This window comes from Hetaerina americana, unplaced genomic scaffold, assembly GCF_022747635.1.
Source record: "Hetaerina americana unplaced genomic scaffold, ioHetAmer1.1.p SCAF_15, whole genome shotgun sequence".
Classification (NCBI taxonomy): Eukaryota; Metazoa; Arthropoda; class Insecta; order Odonata; family Calopterygidae; genus Hetaerina; species Hetaerina americana.
This window is the reverse complement of record NW_027286625.1, coordinates 4,246,546-4,272,332: the sequence shown is the minus strand read 5'-3', so window position 1 is coordinate 4,272,332 and position 25,787 is coordinate 4,246,546. Positions and strand designations below refer to the sequence as shown.

General features: G+C 38.4%; 1 protein-coding gene across 1 annotated transcript in view; it reads left to right on the top strand.

The window, feature by feature from the left end:
* The window catches only part of LOC139686757 (microtubule-associated protein futsch-like), a 27,671-nt gene extending 1,884 nt beyond the window's left edge, over positions 1-25,787 (top strand). Inside the window, exons 2-8 of the mRNA XM_071583791.1 lie at positions 1,996-2,101; positions 4,186-4,468; positions 12,925-13,161; positions 16,638-16,709; positions 16,803-19,142; positions 21,333-25,102; positions 25,486-25,787. Coding sequence (XP_071439892.1) covers positions 1,996-2,101; positions 4,186-4,468; positions 12,925-13,161; positions 16,638-16,709; positions 16,803-19,142; positions 21,333-25,102; positions 25,486-25,596 — 6,919 coding nt within the window. The 3' untranslated portion in view covers positions 25,597-25,787. The remainder of the gene's footprint in view (positions 1-1,995; positions 2,102-4,185; positions 4,469-12,924; positions 13,162-16,637; positions 16,710-16,802; positions 19,143-21,332; positions 25,103-25,485) is intronic.

Sequence of the window (25,787 nt, the reverse complement as noted above, 5' to 3'; positions counted from 1 at the left end):
GCTGATTGTCTTGAAGGGTTCTGTTTGAAGTTTCTAGTTTTCAAAGATGAAATCTAATCATCTTCTGCCAAGATAAGGAATTTATTGCCCATGACTGGGCATCACATCTGCAGCTATAAAATAGCACAAGTGTTGCTAATTAGATAGATAGATAGGTAGAGGTATTTATTTGGGCAAAATTGAGGTCCCTTCTTCCATTAAACCCTTCCATTAAATAATTCGGACTCATGTTAAGAGACCCTTTGTCTGATGGTTTTTATGGCCCATGAATAAGCAGTGAACAGTTGTAGAAATAATCAGTGGAGGACACTGTGGTGGTCTGACTCACTCTTACCTCTTCATTGAAAAGAAGACTACACCTGTCTTTGAAGACAGCCACTCACCATGACCATCAGACATCTGATGACAGTATGCGAGAAATATTGGGCTTCATGTGGGAGGGTAAATTTTCTGGAAGAACTAGGTCGGAGGTGGTGAACCTATGGCATAGGTGCCCAAAGGCATGCAGAGCCGGAAGGGTGCTATGGTAAACTCCATGGTAATCACTCCTTGGGTGCATGTGAGTCAAGAGTATATTCTTATTACATGCATAGCCATTGACACTCAATAGCCGAAAGCTTCGCCATCCCTGACCTACATTACACTAGGCAGTAACCCAGATGTCCTTAACCGAGTAGTCACTTTTTTTAAAGAAATCTTTCCTTTAACACCACATATGGCGTCTATTGTATATTACCCAAAACGTATCTTTGCAAGTTATTTTAATATTGATAATATAGCATCTGTCGCAAAAAGAAGTAGTCTTCTTCCATTATATTTTCGACTCAAAAGGCACTATCCACAAAGAGGGTCTGCCTCGAGAACAGACAGTGATCTGTAAGTTTTACGTGGAAGTCCTCAAAAGGTTGTGGAAAAGAGTGCAACGTGTCAGGAAGGAGATCTTTCCCAACTGGAGGCTGCACCACAACAATGTGCCGTCGCACACCTTCATCCTCCAGACTTCTTTTTGTTCCTAGAAAGAAAGGGAGCTTGAAAAGCAATCATTTTGGATCATTCATTAATGTCAAAGAACCTGTAATGAGATGCCTGGACAAGGGTCCCATTGATGCCTTCCAGTAAGCATGCCATGACAGGCAGAGATGCTGTCATTAGTGTGTTGTTGAGCAAGGGTGCTATTTTGAAGAATTTTAGTAATTTGTTCTTTGATGCGGAATAAGTTTTTTGTACAGTTTATGCTCCTTATTTTTGGGATAGATCATACATGCCTAATCGCCTCCTTTTTCATACATTTCATAAACTATATATAATGAAAGGAGAAACTTTGTAATTCCACATAGATTTATTCGACGGACGACCTAGGTTTCGACGTGGCACGTCATCATCAGGTCACGTGCCACGTCGAAACCTAGGTCGTCCGTCGAATAAATCTATGTGGAATTACAAAGTTTCTCCTTTCATTATGCTAAGTCGATTCCATGAAGTCACGCCTGAGACAACGAATTATTTCATAAACTAACTCAAAGAACTGTGGCAGGTGCGGAAACTGTACCTGTAACAAATGGAGTCATCTGTGAATATACTTTAAAATGCATCAATTTCTAAGAATAAAAATTATTCGCTTTAGCTATCATTTCTTGAACAAGGATGTTAGTTTTTGAGAGGCGTTAAATAGCCATGACAGTCAGTGCACCCTAAGAAATTCATCTCTACTACCTCCAACGATTAGGAGATAGTTCTAGGGAGTGTGGTGTCCTATCAAGATGCATTTCTTCAAACCTGACTCAATGAAGTGCCTTAAATATTTGCTTTACATGCGTGAAAATTCTAAAAGCTTGCAGTTTCCACGGGTCAAGTTTTTGTAAATGTTTATTTTAAGCTTCAAAATTTAAAAAAAAATTGATTTAATTTTGTCCAATTGGTAAGTTGAAGTTTTCTGCCTTGAGAAATGTGATGATTAGTTTCATGTTGTTAACCTATCAAATTTTCTTATTTCAGTACAAAAAGGAAAACGAAGCCCACTCCACTGAAATTGATGACACCTCTAAAGCATAAAACTGGATCTGATTCATCTGATTCTGCAGAAGTCCTATTCAATCATAAGGTATGATAATGTTGACTAGTAGAAGGTTCATATCGCTTCTAAATTCTTAAAATTTTGCACACTTGCGGTCTTAAGGTGATGGCTTATTTTCTGTACATATATTGGAAAAATAGACATTTTTAGTTTGCTTTCGGCATTGTGATGGCGATTATCTGATCCAACGCTTACAATTTCAACATGATGTGATTTATATGAGGGTGGTTTAAAAGTATGTGCAAAAATTAAAACTGCTTAATGGTGTAAACCAAGCCATTTTTATCTTTCATTATAGTCTCCTTTTAGGCTTATGCATTTCATCCAATGCTGCTCCAGTTTGTTAATCCCTTCTAAATAATGCAATTGTTCCAGCTCTGCAAATCAGGCATTTGTTTCTGCAATCACCTCCTCATTTGAATTAGGTATCCTTTGTGCCAGCCTACCAGCCTTCATATTGGACACAGATAGTAGTCCAAGGGAGCCAAATTAGGACAATAAGAGATGGGGAACAAATTGCAATTGAAACATGATCAGTTGTGTGGCCACAACTGCAGAGGAGTCCGCTGGTACAATGTGATGACTTGCTTCGTGGGCCAATAGTGGATGCTTTTCTTTCATATCAGCTAGCAAATGGCATAATAATGACATGGAAGATTGATTTGATTTCACTTGGTCCCTTGGTGGAAGGGAACCAAGTAAAATATGTGAGGCAACAGTGAGGCCTTAGTCCCCTTTGAAGTACTCCCCTTGGGACCACACACACTTATCTCAACATGTCTTCCACTTCTCAAAACAGTCGATAAAGCCCTTTTTCGGAATGGTGATCAGCTCCCTTGTTAAATTCTCTTTTATATCTTCAATGTCAAGAATTTCATGCTGCAGTTGCAGGGGATTTGCTCCAAGTCACAAAAGGTGACCCTGGTTTTCTAAAAAAGGCCATAACTGAGATGAGCCATTGGTCTATGGCTATGACCCCGAAATAAAAGCCCAGTCTTCTTAACAGATGATTGGAAAGATAAAGGAGAATGCAATGTGGCAGTTGATGGCCATTCCAGAAAAGGTCATCACTGATTGTTTTGAAAATTGGATGAGGCACTGGGATAAGTGTGTGAGATCCCAAGGAGAGTGATTCGAAGGAGACTGAGGCCTCGTTGTTTTAGGTAGGCTATTTTTGTCAAATATTACATGGCTGAGGACCTTCCATTCAGACCTTCCATGCTTATAATAGATTGACCCTTTTCCAAATAGTCAATGAAGCTCATTCCTTGTGGATCCCCAAAAAAACAGTCCTCATCACCTTCCTAGCTGAAGGACTGGTTTTTTATTCTTTGTTGCAGACACCTGGCTAGCAACCCACTGCTTGGAATCTTCCTTGTTCTCTGGTGCATTGTGATATATCCATGTTTCGTCCGCAGTAGTGAAATAATGCCTAAAATCTTGTGGATTTTGCTGAAAAAAAAACTGGAAACCAACTTTGAAATATGTCAATTTAATTTTTGGTTGATGGTGAGCGATCATGAAACCAATCTGGATCAATCAATAATGAAATCTCTGCCTATGACAGCATTATGGTGAATACTTAAAGAGTGTAATATTTTCAACTTGATGAAAAAGAGTTGATATGTTCCTGGGAATATTAGTTATGAACATTATAGATCATCCCCATTCATTTAGTTTTGTAGCTATCTTTGGCTGAGAAATGAATGAGAGCTTCATTCATTCCACAGGATAGAAAAAATGAGAATTGAAAATTGAACAAGTCTCTTCGGTTATCCGATTCTGATTGTGATGCAAAATTATAGGTATATGAAAACCAAGGAAAGTATAATCGCTAAGTCAAGTACTATTTTTGTTTACTGAATAGTTTTTCTTAATGATCATATAAAGAGCTCATTTAAATTCCATTGTCTGCCAACGATAACTCCATTTTCTTAAATTCTTTACTTCGTAATTCTTTTTATTCTGTCCTTCCAGCTTTTATAAAAGTAATTATTAGATATTTACTATCAAGATCCAGATAGTGCATACAATGAATAATTAATGTTGTAAATTTGTTTGGTGTTTTTTTTTTAAATTGATCGACCCATAAATATTTCTTTTAAATTTAGTTGTTGTATGGAACATTGCTTGATAACCGCGAGCTTCATGAAAGGATAGCTGAAAACATCAATCAGTTTATACGCCCTTCGGGGGTTGAGGAGGGATTAGAACAGAGAGAAGAGAGTGCAGCAGAGGCAGCTAGTGATGTCCTGGCCTCAACGTGTACTGATGGAAAAGGCCAACCAGTGAAGGACTTGTCAACTCAGGAAGAGCTTGAAAAAGTAATTAAAACTGTCGTGGACAAGACTGAATCCGACCCATTGTTTGAAAGCTTACTATGTGATATTCTTGGTAAGTAATATCTCTCTAAAAGTTGTGATTTCAGTACATTTAAAATGCCTAGCATATTTTATCAATTTATTTTTATAGAAATCGCTGATGCATTTTGATTACTCTTGTCATTAAATACATTGAATATGGTGGAAATGCTAATTAGAATCATAAACCATGACTCTTAGTTTGTGATTTTCTTGTTGAGTGTTATACAGAGTTTCAATTGTGTATGAAGTATCCTGTAGATTAATTTATGATGGAGCTTAAGCAAATTGGCTTAACATTTCTTCTTATGATAGGCATGTAAGGTTTCATTCATTAGTATTTCAATTTTGATTGAATCTGGCCTTCCGTTCTTCACATTCCAATGCTAATATTTTTGTCCTATCAATCTTTCCATCTCGTGTCTTGCTTTTTTGGCACAATTATTCAACCCTAGTCTTCCTAGGTACATCCCTTTTGTTTATTCTTCTGATATGTCCTAAATAGTTGAATCTGAAGGTGTAATAATCCCATTGCACATGGTTCTCGTAGTCTGTATACAGTAAGGTTCCTTGTTTGTATTATCAGAATATATGCTTTCCTGCTGTTTACAATTTTTTTTTATGCTGTCAACGTTCTTATTACCTCAGTGTATGTTAATCCTGGTGTGTGAATTATTATATTTTCAATTTTCCCTCTATTTATGTGTTTTTTTTGTCAGAAGTTCATATTTTCATATTTCTTTATCAGTTCTGAGCAATTTAGATCTTTTTGCAACTTTTTTGGCTCTAGATGGCATGGATAATACATGAATAGTATATTTGTGTTTGTAATATAAACTGTTTGGGTAGAAAATTTCAATATGGTGGCATAGTGGATACAGTTACGCAGCAAATAGTAGTAAAAATTTTAACGGCTCTTAACGTAATATTATCCATCAGAACTGCATTGTATTTGTAGCATATTATTACAGTATATCCAAATATAACAGTAAGTGTCATAGTTAAATCATAGAGGTAGAACTTAAAAAAGTCTAGATTTCAAATATAATGTAATTTGAAAAAATTGAATGCTATTGTTAAAAATTAAAATTTGCTTCCTAAAATTTTTACTCCTTTGCCTTGTAAATTGACTGAGTTTGAATGAAGTGAGTGGGTGGCCAATCTATTGGAAAACATAATTGCATTCATCAGTTTCTTTTAAAATAAAAAAAATTGGTAACAGAGCCAAAGGTTTCCAAAAAGTATTTTTTTCCTCATGAAAATGAGTAGTGTAATATAGAGATCAGGAATTCTCAAAGAGAATGTGCTATCTTTTAGTTGTGAGATAAATTAATTTTTCCCTGGATGATTTGGCTAATCAGCTACCCGAATCTACTTTATGTCATATTAGTTAGACTGCTCGTTTTTTTTAGTCGTGATATTCTAGTGTATTGGTTTATTGTCCATGGCATTTAAGGATTCATAGACAGAAATGTGAAACTGAAGGATATCTGAATAGTATGCACTTCAAGGGTACTTGGCAATATTTTTTAGCAATTTGTATAATTTTCCTAACGAAGTCATGATTTAGACCTAGCATTTCTATGTCTATAAGAAATCAAGAAGGCTCTCTGAATCAAATAATATATTCATTTTCAGAAAATTCATTTCTAATTTTATTAAGTTTTTCAATTGCAAACTTTCCTTTTTTAAACTAAATAAATGTTTCTGGTGAAAATTTCCTCCCCTTTTTGTGTATTATTAAAGATGGGTTCTTAAAAATATTTTTCTTAGGGTCTTTCATCTATTATGGTGAGTGAGATGAGAGGTACTATTTTATGATTCAGCTTTGCAACATTTAAGAGAGATACAATCATGAAAGGAGTTTTCTTGCATCGCATTCTGTTTTTGATGGTTTAAACAGTCTTTTTTGCCCAAATCATTGGATGGAAAATTTTCTGTCTCGGTGTTTTCCTATATCTCAGTTAATTTATAACTGCCAATTATCATTTTAGCAATTGTTGAAATGTATTATTATGAAACGTAGCGGAAGTACAGTTTCTCTGCAGGGTATTTGGCCTTTCTCTGTACTTTGTGAATTAGAGATGAATTTCATGAAAATATTTAGACAGGTTAAAGAACTGTGTTGTATTTCATTGCGTTCAACCACTTTAAGCTAATGTTTGCATGTCTCGAATGACTATGAACTTCTGCATACTGTGAGAACTTCCTCTTCTTTGTCAAGCATTATTTCCTTTATTATTTTCTTCTTTATTTCTCCATAACTTCTGCCTGCATTCTTGCTGTTAGAAAGCCTTTCCTGTCTTCATTTCTCAATCCCACTTACTTATTATTCTCCCTTTCTATCATGGAATTCAGTATCCTTATACCTTGCACTCCCTCCCCGGACTACAACCTTGACGTGGTGGAAGGGCTTGTGCGTTCCGATGACCCCTAGAGCTGTACTGGCGGGAGTAATAAAAATTGCTCCTGGTAGGGTCACCCATGCCAGATAGGTCGAAGGTTAGGAGCCAGACGAAAGGTAGTCCACGCAGCGTCTGTTCCTCAGTGAGGCGGCTGCAATGGCGTCTGACCCCAGTGGGGCGGCCAGTAAGTGATGGTGTCACGTTAAAAACACTATTGAGGAAGGCAACGGGAAACCACCTCAATTATCATTCCCAAGAACAATGTGATGGACAATAGAGATATTTTGAGTCCTGGAAACCACGGGGCTCGGCCCAATCGGCCGTGTGTCGTGCCCGGCAGCGGGCGAGGCAAGGCTTCCTCGGTCGTCATCCCACGAAACCCTTGCAAGGGAAAACCAGCAGCAGCAGGACAGAAGACGCAGGAGAAGAAGACCAAATTAGTTAGAATAGGAACGTGGAATGTTAGGACAATGATGAGGACGGGGAAATTGGAGAATGTTAAGCGAGAGATGGAAAGGGGAAATATAGATATTTTAGGTCTATGCGAGGTGAGATGGAAAGATAGCGGGGATTACTGGAGTGATAAGTATAGAATAATATACAGCGGTGGGGACGAGAGCCAACGAGGGGTCGCCATAGTATTAAATGAAGAGGTAGGAAGAAGCGTAGTCAACATAGAGCAGGTAACGGATAGAATACTACTAGTGGAGATAAAAGCAGAACCGACGAACTTAGTTATTATCCAGGTATACATGCCACCGAGCAACCATAAGGAAGAAGAGGTCGATAGGATATACGATCAGTTAGAGGACATGATCGCGTGTGTTCCTGCAGGGAAACATTTGATAGTGATGGGGGATTGGAATGCGACAGTAGGCGAAGGAAGAGATGGTGATGAGGTGGGGGACTACGGTTTAGGCACGAGGAATGACCGCGGGGAGAAAGCAGTTGAGTTCTGCAGGAGACAGGGGTTAGTTATCACCAACACTTGGTTCAGACACCACAAAAGACGCAGGTATACATGGAAAATGCCAGGTGACTCGGGAAGATATCAGCTAGATTATATCCTGGTTAGACACAGGTTTAGGAACAGTGTGATAAATTCCCACAGCTTCCCGGGAGCGGATGCGGACTCAGACCACAATTTAGTTGTTATGAAATGTAGCGTACGTTTTAAAAAGATAAGGCAGGGGCGGCGAGTTAGAAAATGGAATGTAGAAGCATTAAATGGGTTGAAAAGAAAGGAATACAAACAGGCGGTAGAGAAAATCATGGAGGACGGTAAAGAGCTAAGTACTATTGAAGAAAAATGGGAATGTATCAAAAAAGGGTTGTCTAAAGCGGCAAAAGACACTATTGGAACCGTTAACGCTAAAAGGACTCGTAAACCATGGATCACGGATGAGATGATTACAAAAATGGATGAGCGGCGAAAATGGAAGAATATAAATACAGAATTAGGCAAAATGAAGTACAAAGAATTGAACAATAAATTGAGGCGGGCAACAAATAAAGCAAAGGAAGCATGGTGGAAGACGCAGTGCGAGAATATGGAAAGTCTGCAGAGGAAGGGGGAAATCGGTGCGCTTTACAGCATAGTTAAATCTTTATCGGGAAGTAAGAAAGGAAGGTCGATGATAGCAGTTAGAGATAAGGCGGGTAAGAAAATAGTCGACGCAAGGAAAGATTCAAAAGAGATGGAAGGAATATATAGAAGAACTGTATAGTAAAGAACTTAGACCAATAAAGTTAGACATAGAAAAGGAACAAGACGTAGAGGAAGATAGCTTAGGTCCTGGCATACTCGACGATGAGATAGGAAGGGCATTAAGGGAGATGAAACTAAATAAGGCCGTGGGGGTGGATAATATTCCAGCTGAACTATTAAAATGTTTAGGAAAATGGGGGGGGAAGAGGCTATATGGGCTGATCCGTAGTATTTATGAGGAGGGAATCTGGCCGGAAGACTTTGTGAGATCAGTTTTAGTTCCTATTCCGAAAAAGGTAAAGGCCACGTCATGTGAGGACTATAGGACAATTAGTTTGATATCCCACGCAGCTAAGGTTGTTCTCAGGATCATAAACAAAAGGATAGAGAGTAGGGCAAATGATTACTTAGGGGATGATCAGTTTGGGTTTAGGAAGGGGAGAGGTACGCGTGATGCCATTGCAGTAATGAGATTATTAATCGAGAGGAATATAGAACACAACCAGGAGGTATTTGCCTGTTTCGTAGATTTCGAAAAAGCGTTTGATAGAGTAAATTGGGAAAAACTAATGAGTATATTGCAGAAAATAGGAATAGATTGGAGGGAAAGGAGGCTAATCCGCAACCTGTACATGTCTCAGACTGCTCAGGTGAGGGTGGGAAACGGGGAGTCAGGATGGGCAGTGTTAGGAAGGGGTGTAAGGCAGGGTTGCCCATTATCACCGTTGCTGTTCAACCTGTACGCAGAAGAAATGATCAAAGAGGCATGGGAAGAACTCGAGGTAGGAATGAAAGTGGGCGGGGAATTCGTAAAATCAGTTAGGTTTGCTGATGACTAAGCTTTAGTTTGTCAGTCAGCCAAGGGGCTGCAAGCATTGCTTAGTGAATTGGAAATTCAGTGCGACAGGTATGGGATGAGAATCAATATTAATAAAACAAAGGTTATGCGATTTTCTAGAAAGAAAAAGGCCAAGCTTAACATTAAAATAGGAGGGCAAAAGCTAGAGCAGGTAGAACAGTTTACGTATCTCGGTAGTGTTTTGGACCAACACGGTCAAAGTAGTAGGGACGTAAGGAGAAGAATTGCGCTAGGCAAAGAGGCTTTCACAAGGAGGAGGGAGTTGATGACAGGGACTTTGAGTAAGGATGTTAAGAAAAGACTCGTAAAAACTTTGATATGGAGCGTAGCTATGTACGGAGCGGAAACGTGGTCATTGAAGCAGGAGGATAGACGTAGATTGGAGGCTTTTGAAATGTGGGTGTGGAGAAGAATGGAGAAGGTGAAATGGACAGAGAAGAAAACAAATGAGGAAGTACTTGGTATGGTGGGCGAAGAGAGGGGTTTGTTGGGAGCAATCCTATGGAGGCAGGAAAAGTGGATTAAGGGGGTGTTGACCGGCAGTGGGATGTTGAAGACTGTGATAGAGGGTAGAATGTTGGGCAAAAGAGGAAAGGGAAGGAACAGGATAGGGTTGTTGGACGGGATGAAGGGAGGAAGGAAGTACTCAGAGATGAAGAGGGACCTGATATAGAGTAGGATGATTGATTTTGTGTTTTGTTAGGAGTAATAAAATATTTGTTTGGTAGTTGTGTCAGTCCAAAAACCTACCTTAACCGGTAGATTACTTAAAAAAAAAAAATACCTTGCACTATGTCCTATATTGACTTTCTCTGTCTGTTTTGGATTTCCCCATCAAAAACGTCCACCCAATGCCTACCCTTTTTTCCCAAATATCCAGTGTTCCTTTCCACCTGACTCATTTTCTCCATTCTTTGCTTCTTTCGGATCTCAAAAACCTCCAATCTATGTTTATCCTCTTGCCTCAAAGTCCAGGTTTCACATCCATCCATTCTTTAAATTTGTAAAAATAATTATTTTTCATTTTAAGTAAATGCAATCATAAGAATTCTAGATGATACGCTAAAATAAATTTTATTTTACCCTTCAAGGTGATAGAGTATAGACAGACTAAGTGAAGCTAATTTATTAATTTAACCTCATTCAAGTTAACCCTTTTGCTACAGCTCAATCTCTGCAACCTTATTCCTCACATGAGGTGAAAAGTAATGGAGAATTAATGGAAATAAAAATAATTTAATGGAAAGTTTTTATTAATTATCTTGATGAATATAAATTTATTAATTTCTCTAAGTTTGATAGTGTAATACAGGGATGAAAAGGTACACTCATAGCAGCAAAAGACTTAATCTCCAATGATATTTTCTGAATTTTGTTCAATTCTCAATAAATTGAAATGCCAAGGTAAGCTAAAAATAAACTTCCAAGTTAATTTTGAATTTTTCAAATTATAAAATGTTCATGAGGAAATTATTAGCAATGGGAGTTAGTATCTCATCACCTTAAATGTGGTCCAATGGATGGTTTGTATAAAAAGTATCAGGAAAAGTTTCAGAAAAAATTGATTTGTTTCAGAAATTGCTACAATGCCCCAAAATTCTTCAAAATACATCCATTGAGCATTGACAAACTTTTGCCAGCCATTTTTCCATGACTTGAAGGCTTCCTGGTAGGCGCATTCCGGAAGGTCCTTAAGGGTACACATGCAAGCTTCTTTGACAGAACTTAGATTCCGATGGTGGTGTCCATTGAGGGAGGATTTCACTTTTGGGTTTAGGAAATAGTCTGCTGGTGCCAAGCTGGGACTGTAAGGGGGTTGGGGAATGGTCATGATGCCGTTGCAGAAGGTCTTTGCAAGCAGACATTCGACTCTGCATTTGGTCTTCCATCAAGGGCTTGCATGAATGAGAATGAGTTCAGTGTAGATCTTTTGCATCACCAAATTTTCAGTGAAAATGCTGTGAACTGTCATCTTACCAATACAATATGCAATCAATCGCTCACTTAACCGACAGTCCAAATTCAGCATTTGATACGCTTGTAGGAAAAAATTGTTGCCGATACTTTTGATGCAAATCTTGGCTTGAAACAAATCTGTTAGTGTTTATTGTATTGCTAGTTTATTTAATGCTACCTCTCAAGGAAATGTGTAATGTCACCATATAGTTTAGGGTCTTTATTTTTGTCTCAATTAGTTAATAACACCTGTTTTGTTTTTATTTCCATTGCCCCTGAAAGACAATTCTCCCTCATCTGTTTTTTAAACTAGATAAACCACTGCTTTCATTAGAATAAGCATATACTAAAATAGGACAACAATGTTAGAAACGAAAATTAATGTTCTGAGGAATGGTATTTCTTGTTTCATGTGATTTTTGATTCTCACCATTGCATAGGGTCATCTCCAGTAAAGAATACAGGTGTGGGTGTAAGGTTGCCCAAAATTGACACTCAGTGCAGTACATCATTAGTGTCAGTGCAGAAATAGTAATTAATAATGTTGCATGCTTCATGGAAATTAAATTTCAACTTTGCTGCATTAATGTTGTACGTAAAATATCAATGTACTTTGTCTCTATTAATTCATACCAAATAAAATGAAGTTAGGTTGCTCATCTTATACAACATAAATTCTGGTCTGATCTGAATTTATTCTTAGGGTAGTTGGGATAGATAAGTTTGGGACAATCTAGTGTGAAAGTCTAGGAGAAGCTAGAAAAGTTGTGCATGCTCTTGCAGGGTGGCCAATCATTCTTTAATCTTTGAAAACCAGGAATAAAGTTGAATACTTCCTGAAAAAACCCTAAACTTGAGAGGTAAAACTTGAAATTTTGGATAATTTGTGTCATATTCCTGGAAAATTCAGTGTGCCATAGAAAGAAAAAATAATTTGTATACCTTCTTTATGTGAATGCATGGTGAATGACTTGCAATTTCAATATTATTCCCTATTCAAAGCCATAACCAATGTGTAGTATTAATTGTTTATGTATTTGCATTTGCTGATTGCTAGAAATTACACAAATTTTATAAGGTATCAATTCAATAAGGTTAGCATTCATCTAAATGTTTAAACTCAAATGAAACACTTCAAGTATGATCAGTAATCTCTCAACCATAATGCTGATTTTTATTTTGGTGAGTGATCAAAATTTTTAAAACTGTTTTTCTTAGTTCATTATATGCCTGTGACTGTTTATGCCTCAGGGGAAAATGCTGAAACAATTGTGCATGCAAAGTTAACAGTGTCCATTGGATTACCTTGGGGAAATGAAGTATGGTAGCAGGAAATCTTGGCAAAGAAATTTTTATCCTTATAAAAATGGGATCAGGAACAATTATTAATAATAGCTGGCCACCCTGTAAACATTTTCTGAGTGTGTGTTTGCATGAAAACCATATTTTGTTGCTCATGAGAAATAAAAGTAAATAATGTTGCCACTTAACCTCTTAAGTTAATGGAATACGAATCTGTGAAGTAGAGAAAAAAAAAGCATTATGATGTATTCATTTCTCAGGTCCTGACTGTGATGATGAAAACATAGCGGACTCATTGATTGAGGGGAAATCCACACAGGGTGAAAAGCCAAGTGGGGAGAGTGAGCCAATTGACGCAAGGCCCTCTGAAGATGGGAAGAAAGATCCCATTGCTATACTCGAAGACCAAAACGAAGCAGCCATCAAAAGTATTCTTGAGGCACAGCCAATGATGAAGGATACACCCAATCCCAAACAAGGGAAGACTGCCCCCACACGTAAGGGAAAAAGGGTAGCTCACAGCAGTAAAGCTAAAGTTGTCAAAGGGATAATGTCACCCGGTGCTTTTTGCCCCATTTTTGACGAGGGATTTGAGATAAATGGAAAAAACGATGAGCTAAAGGCTGACGGAGTAAATGCTGCTGCTTCAAACGAGAACATACAAGCTAACGGACAGGATGGCAACAAGGTGGTCATTCTACCCTTTCATGATATTGTGATGCCACCATTATCATGTCCTATGATCATCTTCAATGGAGTCCCACAGTGCACGGGTGTGTTCTGTTTCTTAGTTGTAGTATTTTGGTAATGTTTGTTTCCTGAAACAAGCAGTGGTTCAAAGAGCCCAACATTTTTTAGTGATTCATTGAAATGGGAATCCACTTCAATGGTAATTACTTATCATCCATAGGTTTTTTTTATTGGAATGCTTTTTTGATGAATTTAATCCCCTGTGTATTTATATAGTAGATAAATCAAAATGTTCAATTTTAAATTGACAATAAGAATGTGGGTGGGATTTGGTTGAATGCTTTATATGGGTTGGTATATCAATAATTTTCAATAAATGCATACCATTGCTTAAAACTTTTGCTGCATGCCGAATGGGTGGTCCCAGAATACTTATTACTCTAATTAGAGTATTTAAGTCAGTTAAGATTTGATTATATTAAAATTAAAAATAATATTCTTTCAACTGAGATGTGTATTAACTAAAAACAAGTGTGGGTAGCAATTAAGCCATAAAAGCATCATCAATCCATCTTTTAATGTAGGATTCAAGTCATATAACAGTACAGTTTCATTGATTTAATGTCAGCCACTATGTTTTCAGTCAATAGACGGTACATAGGTTATTATAACAATGTCATTGTCAGTGTTTGAATCCATTATTTTTTGTTCATTAGATTTTTATCTATCACAGCTATTGCTACTAACATTCCATGCAATGACTAATAATTACTTTGCTTGGCCTTGAATGGCTTCCTGATTTGTTAATACAATATTTGATTTAAATTAAGAGTTAAATGAGATTATTTGATGTTAGAAATATTTCATTTATCTTTTTTGGTCTGGAAATATTTGATTTTGCAAACATACATGTCTCATGCAGTCTATCTTGTGCAGAAGTTATGAGGATTCCAATATTTGAAGAAAAGGAATTAGTGTCAGAAATAGCTCAGGCCCAGAGCATATATGGATGAAACAACCATATACTGTATGTCATCTTTGGTGATAATTCTTTAACAGGGTGTTTACCTCTGTTAATTCATATTCAAGATATGACTCTGTTAGCCTTTATCTTCTTTGATCCATTTTCCTCACTATCCCATTAAATGTTCACAAGTTGTTTTTATCCTTGGACTTCTTGGATTGACTTCTACTGTTCTAGGACAATCTGATGTTCTGCTACTTATGCATATTTTGTGACTTTGATTCCTTCATCATTTTCTGCAACTTCATCATAATTTGTAAACCATTTAAATAATCTGTGACTGGCCCAAGGTTCTGCATAGTAGCTCAATATTCTACCTGCCCCAACTCACAGGTTCACCCAACCCAGCTGATTTTATGGCATCCACCCCTGCTCAAGCAATAAGCTTACCTAACTTTAATGCTTTGTCCTGAAAACTAACTCAGGTTGACTGACACAGTGAGCCAACTTTTCAATGTCTCAAGTAGCAATGAAAGTCTGGGTGCTCCAGTTTTTGCTCCGCTTTGGATGATAGATGAGACTGTATATAGTATGTCTGTATGATGTTATATGTACGTGTGTGTATATTTCATCGATTTCCATCCTGTTATTGCATGCAGTTTTGAGAACATTTAATCTCACAGTAATATTGTAGACACTTTGTCTCCATTTTTTTTATTCAAGAAAATTGTTTTTCGAAAATTATGTCACGCCTTTGTTGGTTCGTACATCCAGCTCTCCTAACTTAAAAAAACATTTATTATTCCCTTTTTGTGTCTTTCACTTTAAAGAGAACCAAGTTAGCAAGTTTTGATGTTGAAATTTCAGAATTGGTTCAAAACACCCATCATTAGTGTATAAGAAACTTGAGTGATTAAAAAGTGGAGTACATTTTTGTATTTCCAATATTTCTAATCATTTATGAAATATTCCGTTTATTAATTTCGCCTAAATGTAATCAGCGTCACCTGGTTGATGGTAAATTTAATTATGATGGAAAATTTTGGTAAATATTATACAAATGAATGATAGTTGTCTTTAAAGTTCTCATTTGAAGTTATTTTTATTTATATCTATGTAAGTTAACTGGTTATTAAGATTGAATTTAGATCTGGTAGACTATGTTCAGAAAAATGTAATTAAGGATACTTTAAATATTTTCTAAGATTAAGATCATACATTTCCATGTAGACAATAAACAAGCTATTGTTTCAAAAACATTTCATTTAAATTAATGTCTAATTATTGGGAAGTATAATGATTTGATGGGGGTCCAATTGATACACAAATAAATGTCGACATTTTCCAAGAAATTTCCTCCTTTCAATATACCCGAACCGTCTTAGTAATTATTAATTCTATGTAATATTTCTGGAGGATTTGTATGATGAGGATCCAATCGTAAAGAGTATTGTGGCACTAATCATATGGTCCCTGGTTTTCTGCACCCCATTGAACTGCAAAAATTAGTAGTATGCCAAAAATTAGTGTACATTTTTAGTTACAGTTAACAATACCAAGCATGGTCAAATATATTGGGATTCTGTTGATAAGTTGAGATGCTACGTTCTTTAGTTTAATATGAAATACATTGATGCATTTTATGTCTTCTTTATATCCTGTTATCTGCCACTAGGACATATGGCTGGGGGTGTTAGGGGCTATGAAAATGAAAGGCAAGAGAGTTAATGGTTAGATGTTTGTAGATATGGTTAGACATGTTAATGTGTTAGGATTTACTCTTTGTTCGTGATTGTTCATTGTTAATCATTTTATTATTTTTTGCAAACCTAATCGAAAATGGGAATTAGCCTTAATAAAAGGTTCTTCAATCTTTTCTATTGCTAATGTAGCTCCTTGCTGGAATATTATTATGCTCGGGATGTTTCATATTAATTTTATTCTTACCATTTTGACCTAAGATCAGTAATTTAATTACGTATGAATTTTAAATGTTATTTTATTCTGATGTGGGAGCTGATATTGATCATGTCATAATGGAGTAGAAACAATCAGTTGTAGTCCATTTTAATTAAATTCTAGACTTGACTCAAGAAAGAAAGCATTAAATTTTGCAATGTACAACAAACCTCTAGCATTTTATCTTTTGACTAATGATACTGCTAAATTTTTGGCTCATATTTGCCTTTTTTTCGTTGACATTATGCATTTTTTTTCTTCGGTAAAATCGTAAAAATTTGTCTCTTGATTACATTTTATTCTAAAACTTTGCCAAATATTTTTGCAATTGTTTGATGTTGTCTTTTCTAATTTGTTTAGCTCCTCCACCACCTCAGCAAAGACTCCATCCAATTCCAATTGCTCCAAGGGAAACGATGAACATCATACCGGGTATGGTCTAAGCTGGCTATGCAATAATTTTTTTAACCCTCATATTTATGTAAACGTGAATTGATTTAATTAGTTAAAAAAATTTATTTTTAGGTAATCCACCATTCATATTAAAAAAGATCAACTCAGAAGACATCAAGAATTTGAATTTAAATAGCAGTTCATCCTTGGGAATGATTGCAGATTCTCAAAACTCATTTTCTAATTCAGCTGCTGAGACTTCGGTTAATGTGGTAACTGTGCAAGAAGGCGTACAGTACACGGAGCAAATGGTTTCAGCTGTCCATACTGTTGATCTCACGAGTCATGTTGATGCACTACAGCCTCTGATATGCTCCGACTCTAATGTTAATATTGATGTGCAGGTGTCGGGTATATCACTGTGTGCTGACAATGCTTCTACGAACGCAGATCTGCTGGCCATCGAAAGTCAGTCTGAGGTTGATGAAACAGGATCGAGTCGTGTCAGGGGGATGACTCCTGATGTGGTGATTGCACGTCCGACACGTGCAGCTACTGAGGGGCAGCGGAAGAATGTGGAGAAGGAGGAGGACACTCCCATGATGCCAGCCGGCAAACACAGGGCCAGCATGAGCACACCAAGGAGGAAATCCCGTGGGCACATAAGGGCATTGGATTTCGGTAGCACCCCACCGAAAAAACCATCCTCTGGTCGTGACTCATCAGTCAAGGTACTCACCACGAGCACTCCCTATGATGCTCCTGGCAAATTTGGAAGAATCGGCTCGCTCAGGGCCTCGTTGATGGCCCAAAAGGAGCTGCCGAAATGCTTGGTTGGCGTACCTCGGAGTGGTCCACTGCCTGACCTAAGCACCACATGCATTGCCACGCGGAGTCCACCCCCTCGGCTGAGCGGCGCTTGGAACAAGGTGGGGGTTGATCTCATTTTTGGCTGTGACACACCTAACGACGAAACCGTGTCCTTGCTGAGCCAAGCAAGCCGTAATAGCTCGCTCGAGGTGAGCAAGGTCCTTCCGGATGGGGTGAATAGTTCGTCCAAGTGGGAATCACCAAAGCGGAAGGCGAAGGGAGCATGGGATGCTGCTTTGCGTGCACAGCTTGGTGACACGGCTGGAACACCGACGATGACCCGGGTTCAGATACGTACCATCCTGCGGATGGAACGGCAGAAGAAGAAGAAGTTGGAGATGCAGGTAGCTGCGGAGGAGACCAATAAGAAGGGAATTGAGGAGACCAGTGCCAGTAAGACCGTGAAGGGGAAAAACAAGACCCGGAACAAGATTGAATGCGGTGGGGAAACAGATGGTAAGCCATCGGCAAAGGGCAAGCGAGGGAAAAAGGGCTCGCAGGGGGCAGCTAAGAAAGAGAATCAAAATTTGACTGTAACCGACGAGACACCACAAGAGGTGACTGGCGGGAAGAGAAGCAGAGAGGAGGAAGACGAAGAAGGAAGTTCTCTTGGGAAAAACAAAGTGAACGCCAGCAACGAGGATGATAGGGCAAGCGATCAGTTGACTATTGGGGAAAAACGGAAGCGGAACAGTAGGGGTGAAGTGCCAATTAAGAAAAAGATGGCCTCTGAGCCAAGGCCTCCTGTCCATGAATTGGATACCACTAATCAGGAAAATGCAACCTCTCCAGAGAAAACCTGGGTGGTTCAGCAATCTCCTGGGAGCTGGGCCAACAAAAGGTCCCTCCACAGCACCATCCCGGGCCAAAACTTGGATTTGGAAGGGAATAAGTTCTTGTCAGGCACCTGTGCAGCCCGCAGATGTCTTGACCTCCATGAGACACCACGGAAGCCGGATGTTTGTGACATTAGTGAAAGGGCAACACAGTCAGGTGTGCTCTCTAATAAAAATTCAACCCTATGGGATCATACCGCATTGACTGTGGTGGACACGCCACTTTTTCCACCAACTCCAGGCATTTGTGGTATTGGTACGCCACCCAGTCAGGATTCTAGAGAGGCTGTAGAAACGTTTCCCAACTACTTTAAACCTCGAGAGAAAGATTGCACAGAGGGGAAAGAAAAACAAGTTGAGGTCAGATCTGGTGAAAATGTAGAGAATGGTGCCACTGTGCTAGATTCCCAGGCAGCTAGTTCAGTGAGCCTGAATGAGAAAGAAAGCAGTGTCATCACTGAAGATTCTGAGAAATCTGACAATATCACAGATGAAATGGTTGGCAATAAGAGGAATTCATTTGAGGGTAGTGGCAAAGCCAAGAGTGCAGCTCCAAGGGTAAAAAAGAATGCTAAATCAAGGAAACCTCCAGTTAAGAAAATACCGGCTGCAAGAGCAAAATCCCAGGAAAAACAGGAAAAAGGAAAGCCAAAAGTAGCAGTGGAGGAGGAGGTGGTGGAAAATGCTGAAAAAGATGATGAAGGAGATGAAGATGTGCTGCCAACTAGGGTGTTGAGGCCAAGGAGGAAAACCAGTTATTTTCAAGGTATGTTTATGCTGGTTCTCTTTGTTCTCTTTAGCTTAAGGGTTTTCAATTGTGCTAATGGAAGCAGGCTACATCATTGAGTTCCACTTCTTAAAATGGTCTAATCTTGGAAATTTTCGGCTGATTTTATTCATTGAATATTGATATTAAATGATGGATGTCTGCATATTTCAGAACAGTTAATTATTGTAAAGCATGGCCTAGAGTAAAATATATGCATAGTTACTTTTGTTTTAATTTTTCACATCAATTTCATCATTTTACATCACAGTTAATTATTGTAAAGCATGACCTAGAGTAAAATATATGCATAGTTACTTTTGTTTTAATTTTTCACATCAATTTCATCATTTTGCATCCATAAAGACATAACACTGTTGTGATTTCATGGTCAGATTTGCTCTCTTCTTTCGTAATAGAAGTTGAAATGTATGTTTATTATTATAATATAATTATTTAAAAGTAGGATTAAGGCACCCAATTAGCCTGGGGTCGGCAAACTTCAAGAAAATTTAATATTTCTTTAGTATGAAACTCTGGAATTAAAAATTTAAAGGAACAAAAGCATGGAACTGAATTATTGTGGTTATAAATAAAGGAACTTAAAAAAATGTCATGTGGTTTCAAGTTGAGTCAGTACAATTGTGTTGCTGTTTTATCCATTCATTTAAATAAAATACTTGGTACTTTGGCCTGAAAAGTTTGTAAATGACATATTCACACTGTGATTGGGAAGGAAGTACTTGTGTTAAGTATTAATTTGAAAATATGCTTGAGTAATTGTCTTAGGTTTGAACTGATGACTGGATGTCACAAAACTACCCCACAGAATATGCAATAAATTATTTTTTAGTGGGTGTTGAAAGGAAATTTCTTCTCTCGTCTTTTCTGTGTGGTTTAGAGTTTTGGATAATTTCATCCTTTTCACTGGCAGCATACAATTCTGTTGAAGCAGCAAAGCTGTGCCTCCATTTTTTTCTCCAGCCAAGAAATTTTCTTTCAGTGTCAATCACAGAAGGATACCCTCCATTGATTGAGCACAATGCCTTCATCTTTCTTTTCAAGTACTCGTACTCACCTAGATTATTATTATTATTGGCATTTTAACTGGAAATGTTATTAATCTTGGAGGATACTCAAAAGAAAAAATAATTCGTGCATTATATATGTTGAAGCTAGTGAACATTATGCAACATTGCGCAATTTACAACTCTTCCTCTTTTGATAATATAATATACATATTTTCTTTCATCTCTCCTCATTTTCAATTAACTATGGCTTCAATAAATTGTATAATATTAGTAACTTGTAAAAGAGTGAGATGCTTGACGAAAAATCATGCACTTGTCCACTCCATGCTCTAAAAACAAACAGATATTGTTTGCTAGTATTAGTAGTTTAAGGGATTTGCACCATTAGGGATGGGTGGGAATGGAGGAAGTATGGAGAGAAAGCCGTCATCAGCATTAGCCTATTCTTTAATGAAAGATGCCAAGAGCCCACAACTTAATAGCCCATCCGATGGACAGTGTACTCACTCAAAGTGCTCTCCATAAAACAACTCAAGGAGGGATCAGGATCCCTAAAAAAGATATGCCTTCTTTGGGTTTTGAATCCAGGCCCTATGGGTGGGAAGCCATTATGCTAGCCACCACCCTATTCCGATCCCCCCTATTGTTTGTTTTAGAGAATTTTGTTTTTGTTGTAGGTATTCCCAACCTATCATAACTGACTCTTCTATTAGATGTATGCATTTTGAAACAGTAATTTTTGTCCTTATCCCAGCCTGTTCCCTCACTTCATACATCTAAAGTTAGCCCTTCCGTTTTAAGTGATTTTCCATTGCTATTAAGACCTTTCATTTGTACCTGAACTCTTGTGGAATGTATGAGAAACGTAGAAAATATCTCCTGCTCCTAGATTGTAATTAAGTCCAAAGATGTCTTATAAAAGCCAAATAAAAACATTTATTGGATTTTGCACAAATAATATATTACCATGCTACTGATTTCATCAAAATAAGGGACATCCTCAATTTTTTATTGGGTTAAATTATTTTTGTGGAGTCTGCGATGTTTTTATTCAATTTGAAGATGAGATAAACAAATTGGAGTCTGAAACCATTGATTATTTTTACTTGTCATTATTTTTGTTTTGTTTTAGACTAATTGAATACTTAATGATTTGCAGATGCTTCACTCAGCGGTGAGGACAGAAAGAGTGATTCGAATGAAAAGGAGGTAAAAGGGAGCGGAAAGAAAAAATCTGCACCAAAAAGGAAAAAGAAACAGCCAAGTCCTGAGCCTGAGCCGTGTAACATTGTTTTGGAGGAGGAAATTGTGGAGGGGCTGGTATACAATGCACTCGCGCCAGAAGTGGTCAAAACTCAGTCGCACGAGGCTGAAGAGTTAGCGAGAGAGATACAGCTTAAGCTTAGCCCACTCATCCAGAAAACATCCGACTTTGAGGAGGAAGAGGATGAGGGGGACTCCGCTGTAAATGCTGGCAACCCGGCTGAGAAATGTCACAATGTGGAACAGCAAGTTGGTGTAGACTCAGTTCCTGAGAATCACTTAGAGAAAGAAATGGATTCCAGTGCAAGCAGTCGTAGCAGTAGTAGTGAGTCTTCCAGCAGTGATTCTTCATCAGAGGGTGAAGCTGACCCTGATGAAATGTCACCAGCCAAAGACCAGGCAGGATCTTCCCGTGAGACTGTTGAAAAAATGGATGAAAGCCATGAGAATGGAGATTTGAAGGCTGTGGGCAAAGTGATGGAGAGTGAAATTACGGGGAATGCCAGTTGCATAAAAAAACCTGGGGACAAGACTCCGCTAAGTTCCACTACTTCCAAGGATGAGGCTGTAGAAAAAAGACTTGATGATGGAAAAAATTCAGGAGTTGCTCAGTGTAAGAAGGGGGATGACAATGTGGCTGCCAATCCAGGAGGAAGGTCGGAGAGTGAAAAATTGGTTCAAAATCAAAAAGTAAAAGTGCTCGAGAAGAATGACTTGAACAAAAGTGCCCTATTTTTGTCTGAACAGAAGAAAAGGAGGGACAATTTGGAAAAGATTCTCTTTGGACGTGAGTATAATGACATGGAGGAGGAGACCGTGGCGTTGGAAACTCAAAGCTCATTGTTGCCCCTCACCGACCATAGTTTGTCCACCGAATTGGAGCTCAAGAAGCTGAGGACTCTGGAGAGACTGAGAGGGGGAAAAGCTCCCCAGAGTTCAGTTACCTCGGAAAGAACTGAATTAAATTCATCTCAGAGTCCATCTCCAAATGCAAAGACGACCACTGTTAGTAGTTCCCCTGTTCTTTCAATTGTGTCGCCAAGGAAGAATATGGGAAATCCAGTTACACAAAAATCACCGAGAAAGTCGACACCAGTTAAGGAAACCGCTAAAGTTTTAAGTATATTTGATGGTGGAGAAGATGATGATTACCCAGATGATTGCCCTGAACTTAGACTCAGTGAGGGCGAAGATTTTGACTTTGTATCCCCTGAAAAATTGTTGATTTCACCTGGAAAGTTTGAACTCTTGGCTTCCTTAGAGGACAAGTTGGCAGTGTTACACGGGGATATTACTTCTCCAACAATCAAAAAGACAGCACGTATGTCCTGTACATCTGCCGTCCCTCAGTCTGTTGAAGGTACCCCAAAGAAGGAACTTCTGAAGCAATTGTGTGGGGATGTAAATATAACTGACAGCATTCCAGATATCAGTTCCAGGAAGGCCGGAAAGGAATACCTACCAGCTCAGGAACCGGAGGCCATTCCTAGTACAAGCAAAGCTGCAGAATCAAGGCATAAGGCTGAGGAAAGAAAATATCTCAGCTCATTGAAGTCCTTGACAAATGCAAATACCTCAGGAGTTACATTAAGGAAGCGTAACTCTGAGAAGAATAGGAGAGCACTTCGCTCGAACCAGCTGGAATCGGGGAATGAGGATAGGTCGATACATGATGAAAGTGCCCCTTTGGTCGAGAATAGAGTGATACCAAATGAAAAGAATTGTGAAAAGATAGTGGAAGGTAAGGATAAAGATAAATGTTATAGGGGGAGCCCCAAAAAATCCAAAGAGCAAAAATCATCCAATAACTTGGCTGGTCAACAAATCCCAGCCAATGAATCTCGTCCTCAACTCTGTCAAGTGAGTGAGAGGGGTATGTCAGAAGGTGGCAAAAAAATCGGAGATGTTTTGGAGTCACAGGCTGAGGCTGTCAGTGCAAAGTCATGTGTTGATGGTTCAACTGATAAGGATAGTGGAGCATCTATCCCGAACAGTGTTTTAGGGGCAATGAAGCAGAGCAAAAAACAACCAAAAAAATGTGTTGAGGTAGGGGCCAAAGAGGTGGAAAAAAGTAAAGATAAGGTCACTCGTTCCAGAAAGAAAAGTGGTCATGTACAAGAGAGTAGCTCAAAAGATAAAAAAAATTTAGTGGTGGACTTAAATGAGGATGAACTGACTCGTGATGGGTTTACGGCCGATGAATCAAGTGAGAGGAGAGGTAACCAGCCAGACATCAATATTCCAGTTGCCTCCCAAAAAATACCGGAAGCCAGTAAGAAAAGTGTGCCCGGTGAAAAGTTGATTGAACATAGAATAGGTAATGTGGACCATGTTGCTCAGTGTGGTGAACAGAAAGATGCTACTGAAGGGATACTGCCTCAAAAAAGCAACAACTGTGATAATCCTATCAGAGAATTATCCTCTGGGAAAAATGTTGACGTTAAAAAGAAATCTAGCTTATCCCCAGAAACTGCAACAGAGCATGAAAATCTGTCATCATTAGATTCTGAGCAGGTGAGAGAAGAGCTATCAGAGGATGAGAAAAGACGGCTAAATTGCAACCCCCAAGGAACCAGTAAGAAGTCCTCCAAAATTATTTCCAAGCCTGCACAAATTAAACCGTCTGACTCGGGCAAGGGAGAGAAACAAGCATCTCTGAAGCCACCATCAGCAGAGGTATGCACTTCATCAGATGCCCCAAAACTTACTTCAAAGTCTTCAGAAAAATCTTTGTGTGATCAGGTGCATGCCTCTGATGGACAGGAAAGTGGTAAAAATGTGCAAGACTCGACACTGTCTACCCACAGAACCCTGGTTAGTAAGACCACTGAATCCTCATCAGGGGCTGGTGATGTTTGTGCCAGTATTGCTGGCTTAAGTGTACCTGTTCCTGCTTGTTCTCCAGCGCAGGTGGAAGAGGGTGCTAACAATGTGAGCTGGCCAGGATCAACTGACATGTCCTTCAGCTCAAATGAAGCTTACATAACGATTGTGTATGATGAGGATAATCCCCCCGCTTCCACATCCTCTGTCTTAAATTCCCAGCTAGGACCTCCCTTATCGCCATCCGCTCCAGAGCTTGAGGGTTTAACGGTCGAATTGGATGGCGAGATAGTTACCATCACCAAATCTGATTACATTGAACTTTTCTCATATACGCCGAAGGATACCACTGTGCAGATAAGTGGTGGTGTCAGAGGTAAGGTTATTTCAACGATACTGAGTGCTGGTAAAAAATCAAAAAGTGATAACAACCAACAGAAAGTGGTGGGCAAGAAAAAGAAAGATGATGATTTGGAGCATAAACATGGTTCAAAGGGTGGTTCTTTGATTGGTGACCGGAAACGAAAGCATGCTGATGCCAGTGAGTGTGATAAAGGTGAAATGGCAAAACCACTAAGGCCATCACGCAGAAAAGAAGTGCCGAAGAAAATTTCACATGGTGCGGACTCATTCACTGACAAAGAAATGGCTTCCATTCAGAAGGTAGTTGATGCCTGCAATGACATTTCCAATGATGAAAATACTATTGATGATGACAGTTTAATGACTTATGCTGCCGTTGGATCCATCAGCTCTGAAGACGCTCGCAATAAGGAAGATGGAGGCAGCAAAAAGTTTCTTCCATTGAAGAAGAGAAGAACCACAACCGAAGGTACACCAGTGGTAAGTACTAAGAGTTAGCTCATCATAAGTGTTCCATTATATATACAGTGGAACCTCACTGAACGATTTTAATTCATTCCAGAATCTTTCTCATTAAGTGCAACTCTCCTGAAGTGAAAATTTTTTCCCATATAAATTTATGTAAAATACTATATTCTCAATAGAAGTGTCGCATTGCAATTGATTTTCATAAATCGATATGAGAAGTAACCTTTCGACATCATTGAAAATACATGACCATTGTATAGATATTCTTTCCACTCACTTTGGAGCATCTCTCCACAATGGATTTCCACCTCTTTGAATTGCATATCTTTTTGTTTAAATGTTCGTGAAATTTGTCAAACATTTTTTACAATTATTTTTCAATTGTTTGTTTTCAGAAATCCCAGGCTGATGGAGATGTCGTGAATAATAATCCAGGGATGTTCTTCCCATTAAATGTCATGGAAATAGAGGATTTTCTCTCAAAAGTGCATGGCGATGGAAGTTAATTCACATGTCTGTGCCTTTATTTTATTAATTAAATTTTTATGAATGATAAAACATTTGGTATTGATAGTAGCTGTTCATCGATGCACCTGAAACGTACAATTTTCTATCAATTTTCATGTACTCTGCTCATAAACAGTTACCCTAATGCAGACTTGTGTTCCTTTGTGTAATAACTTGTATAGTACAATTT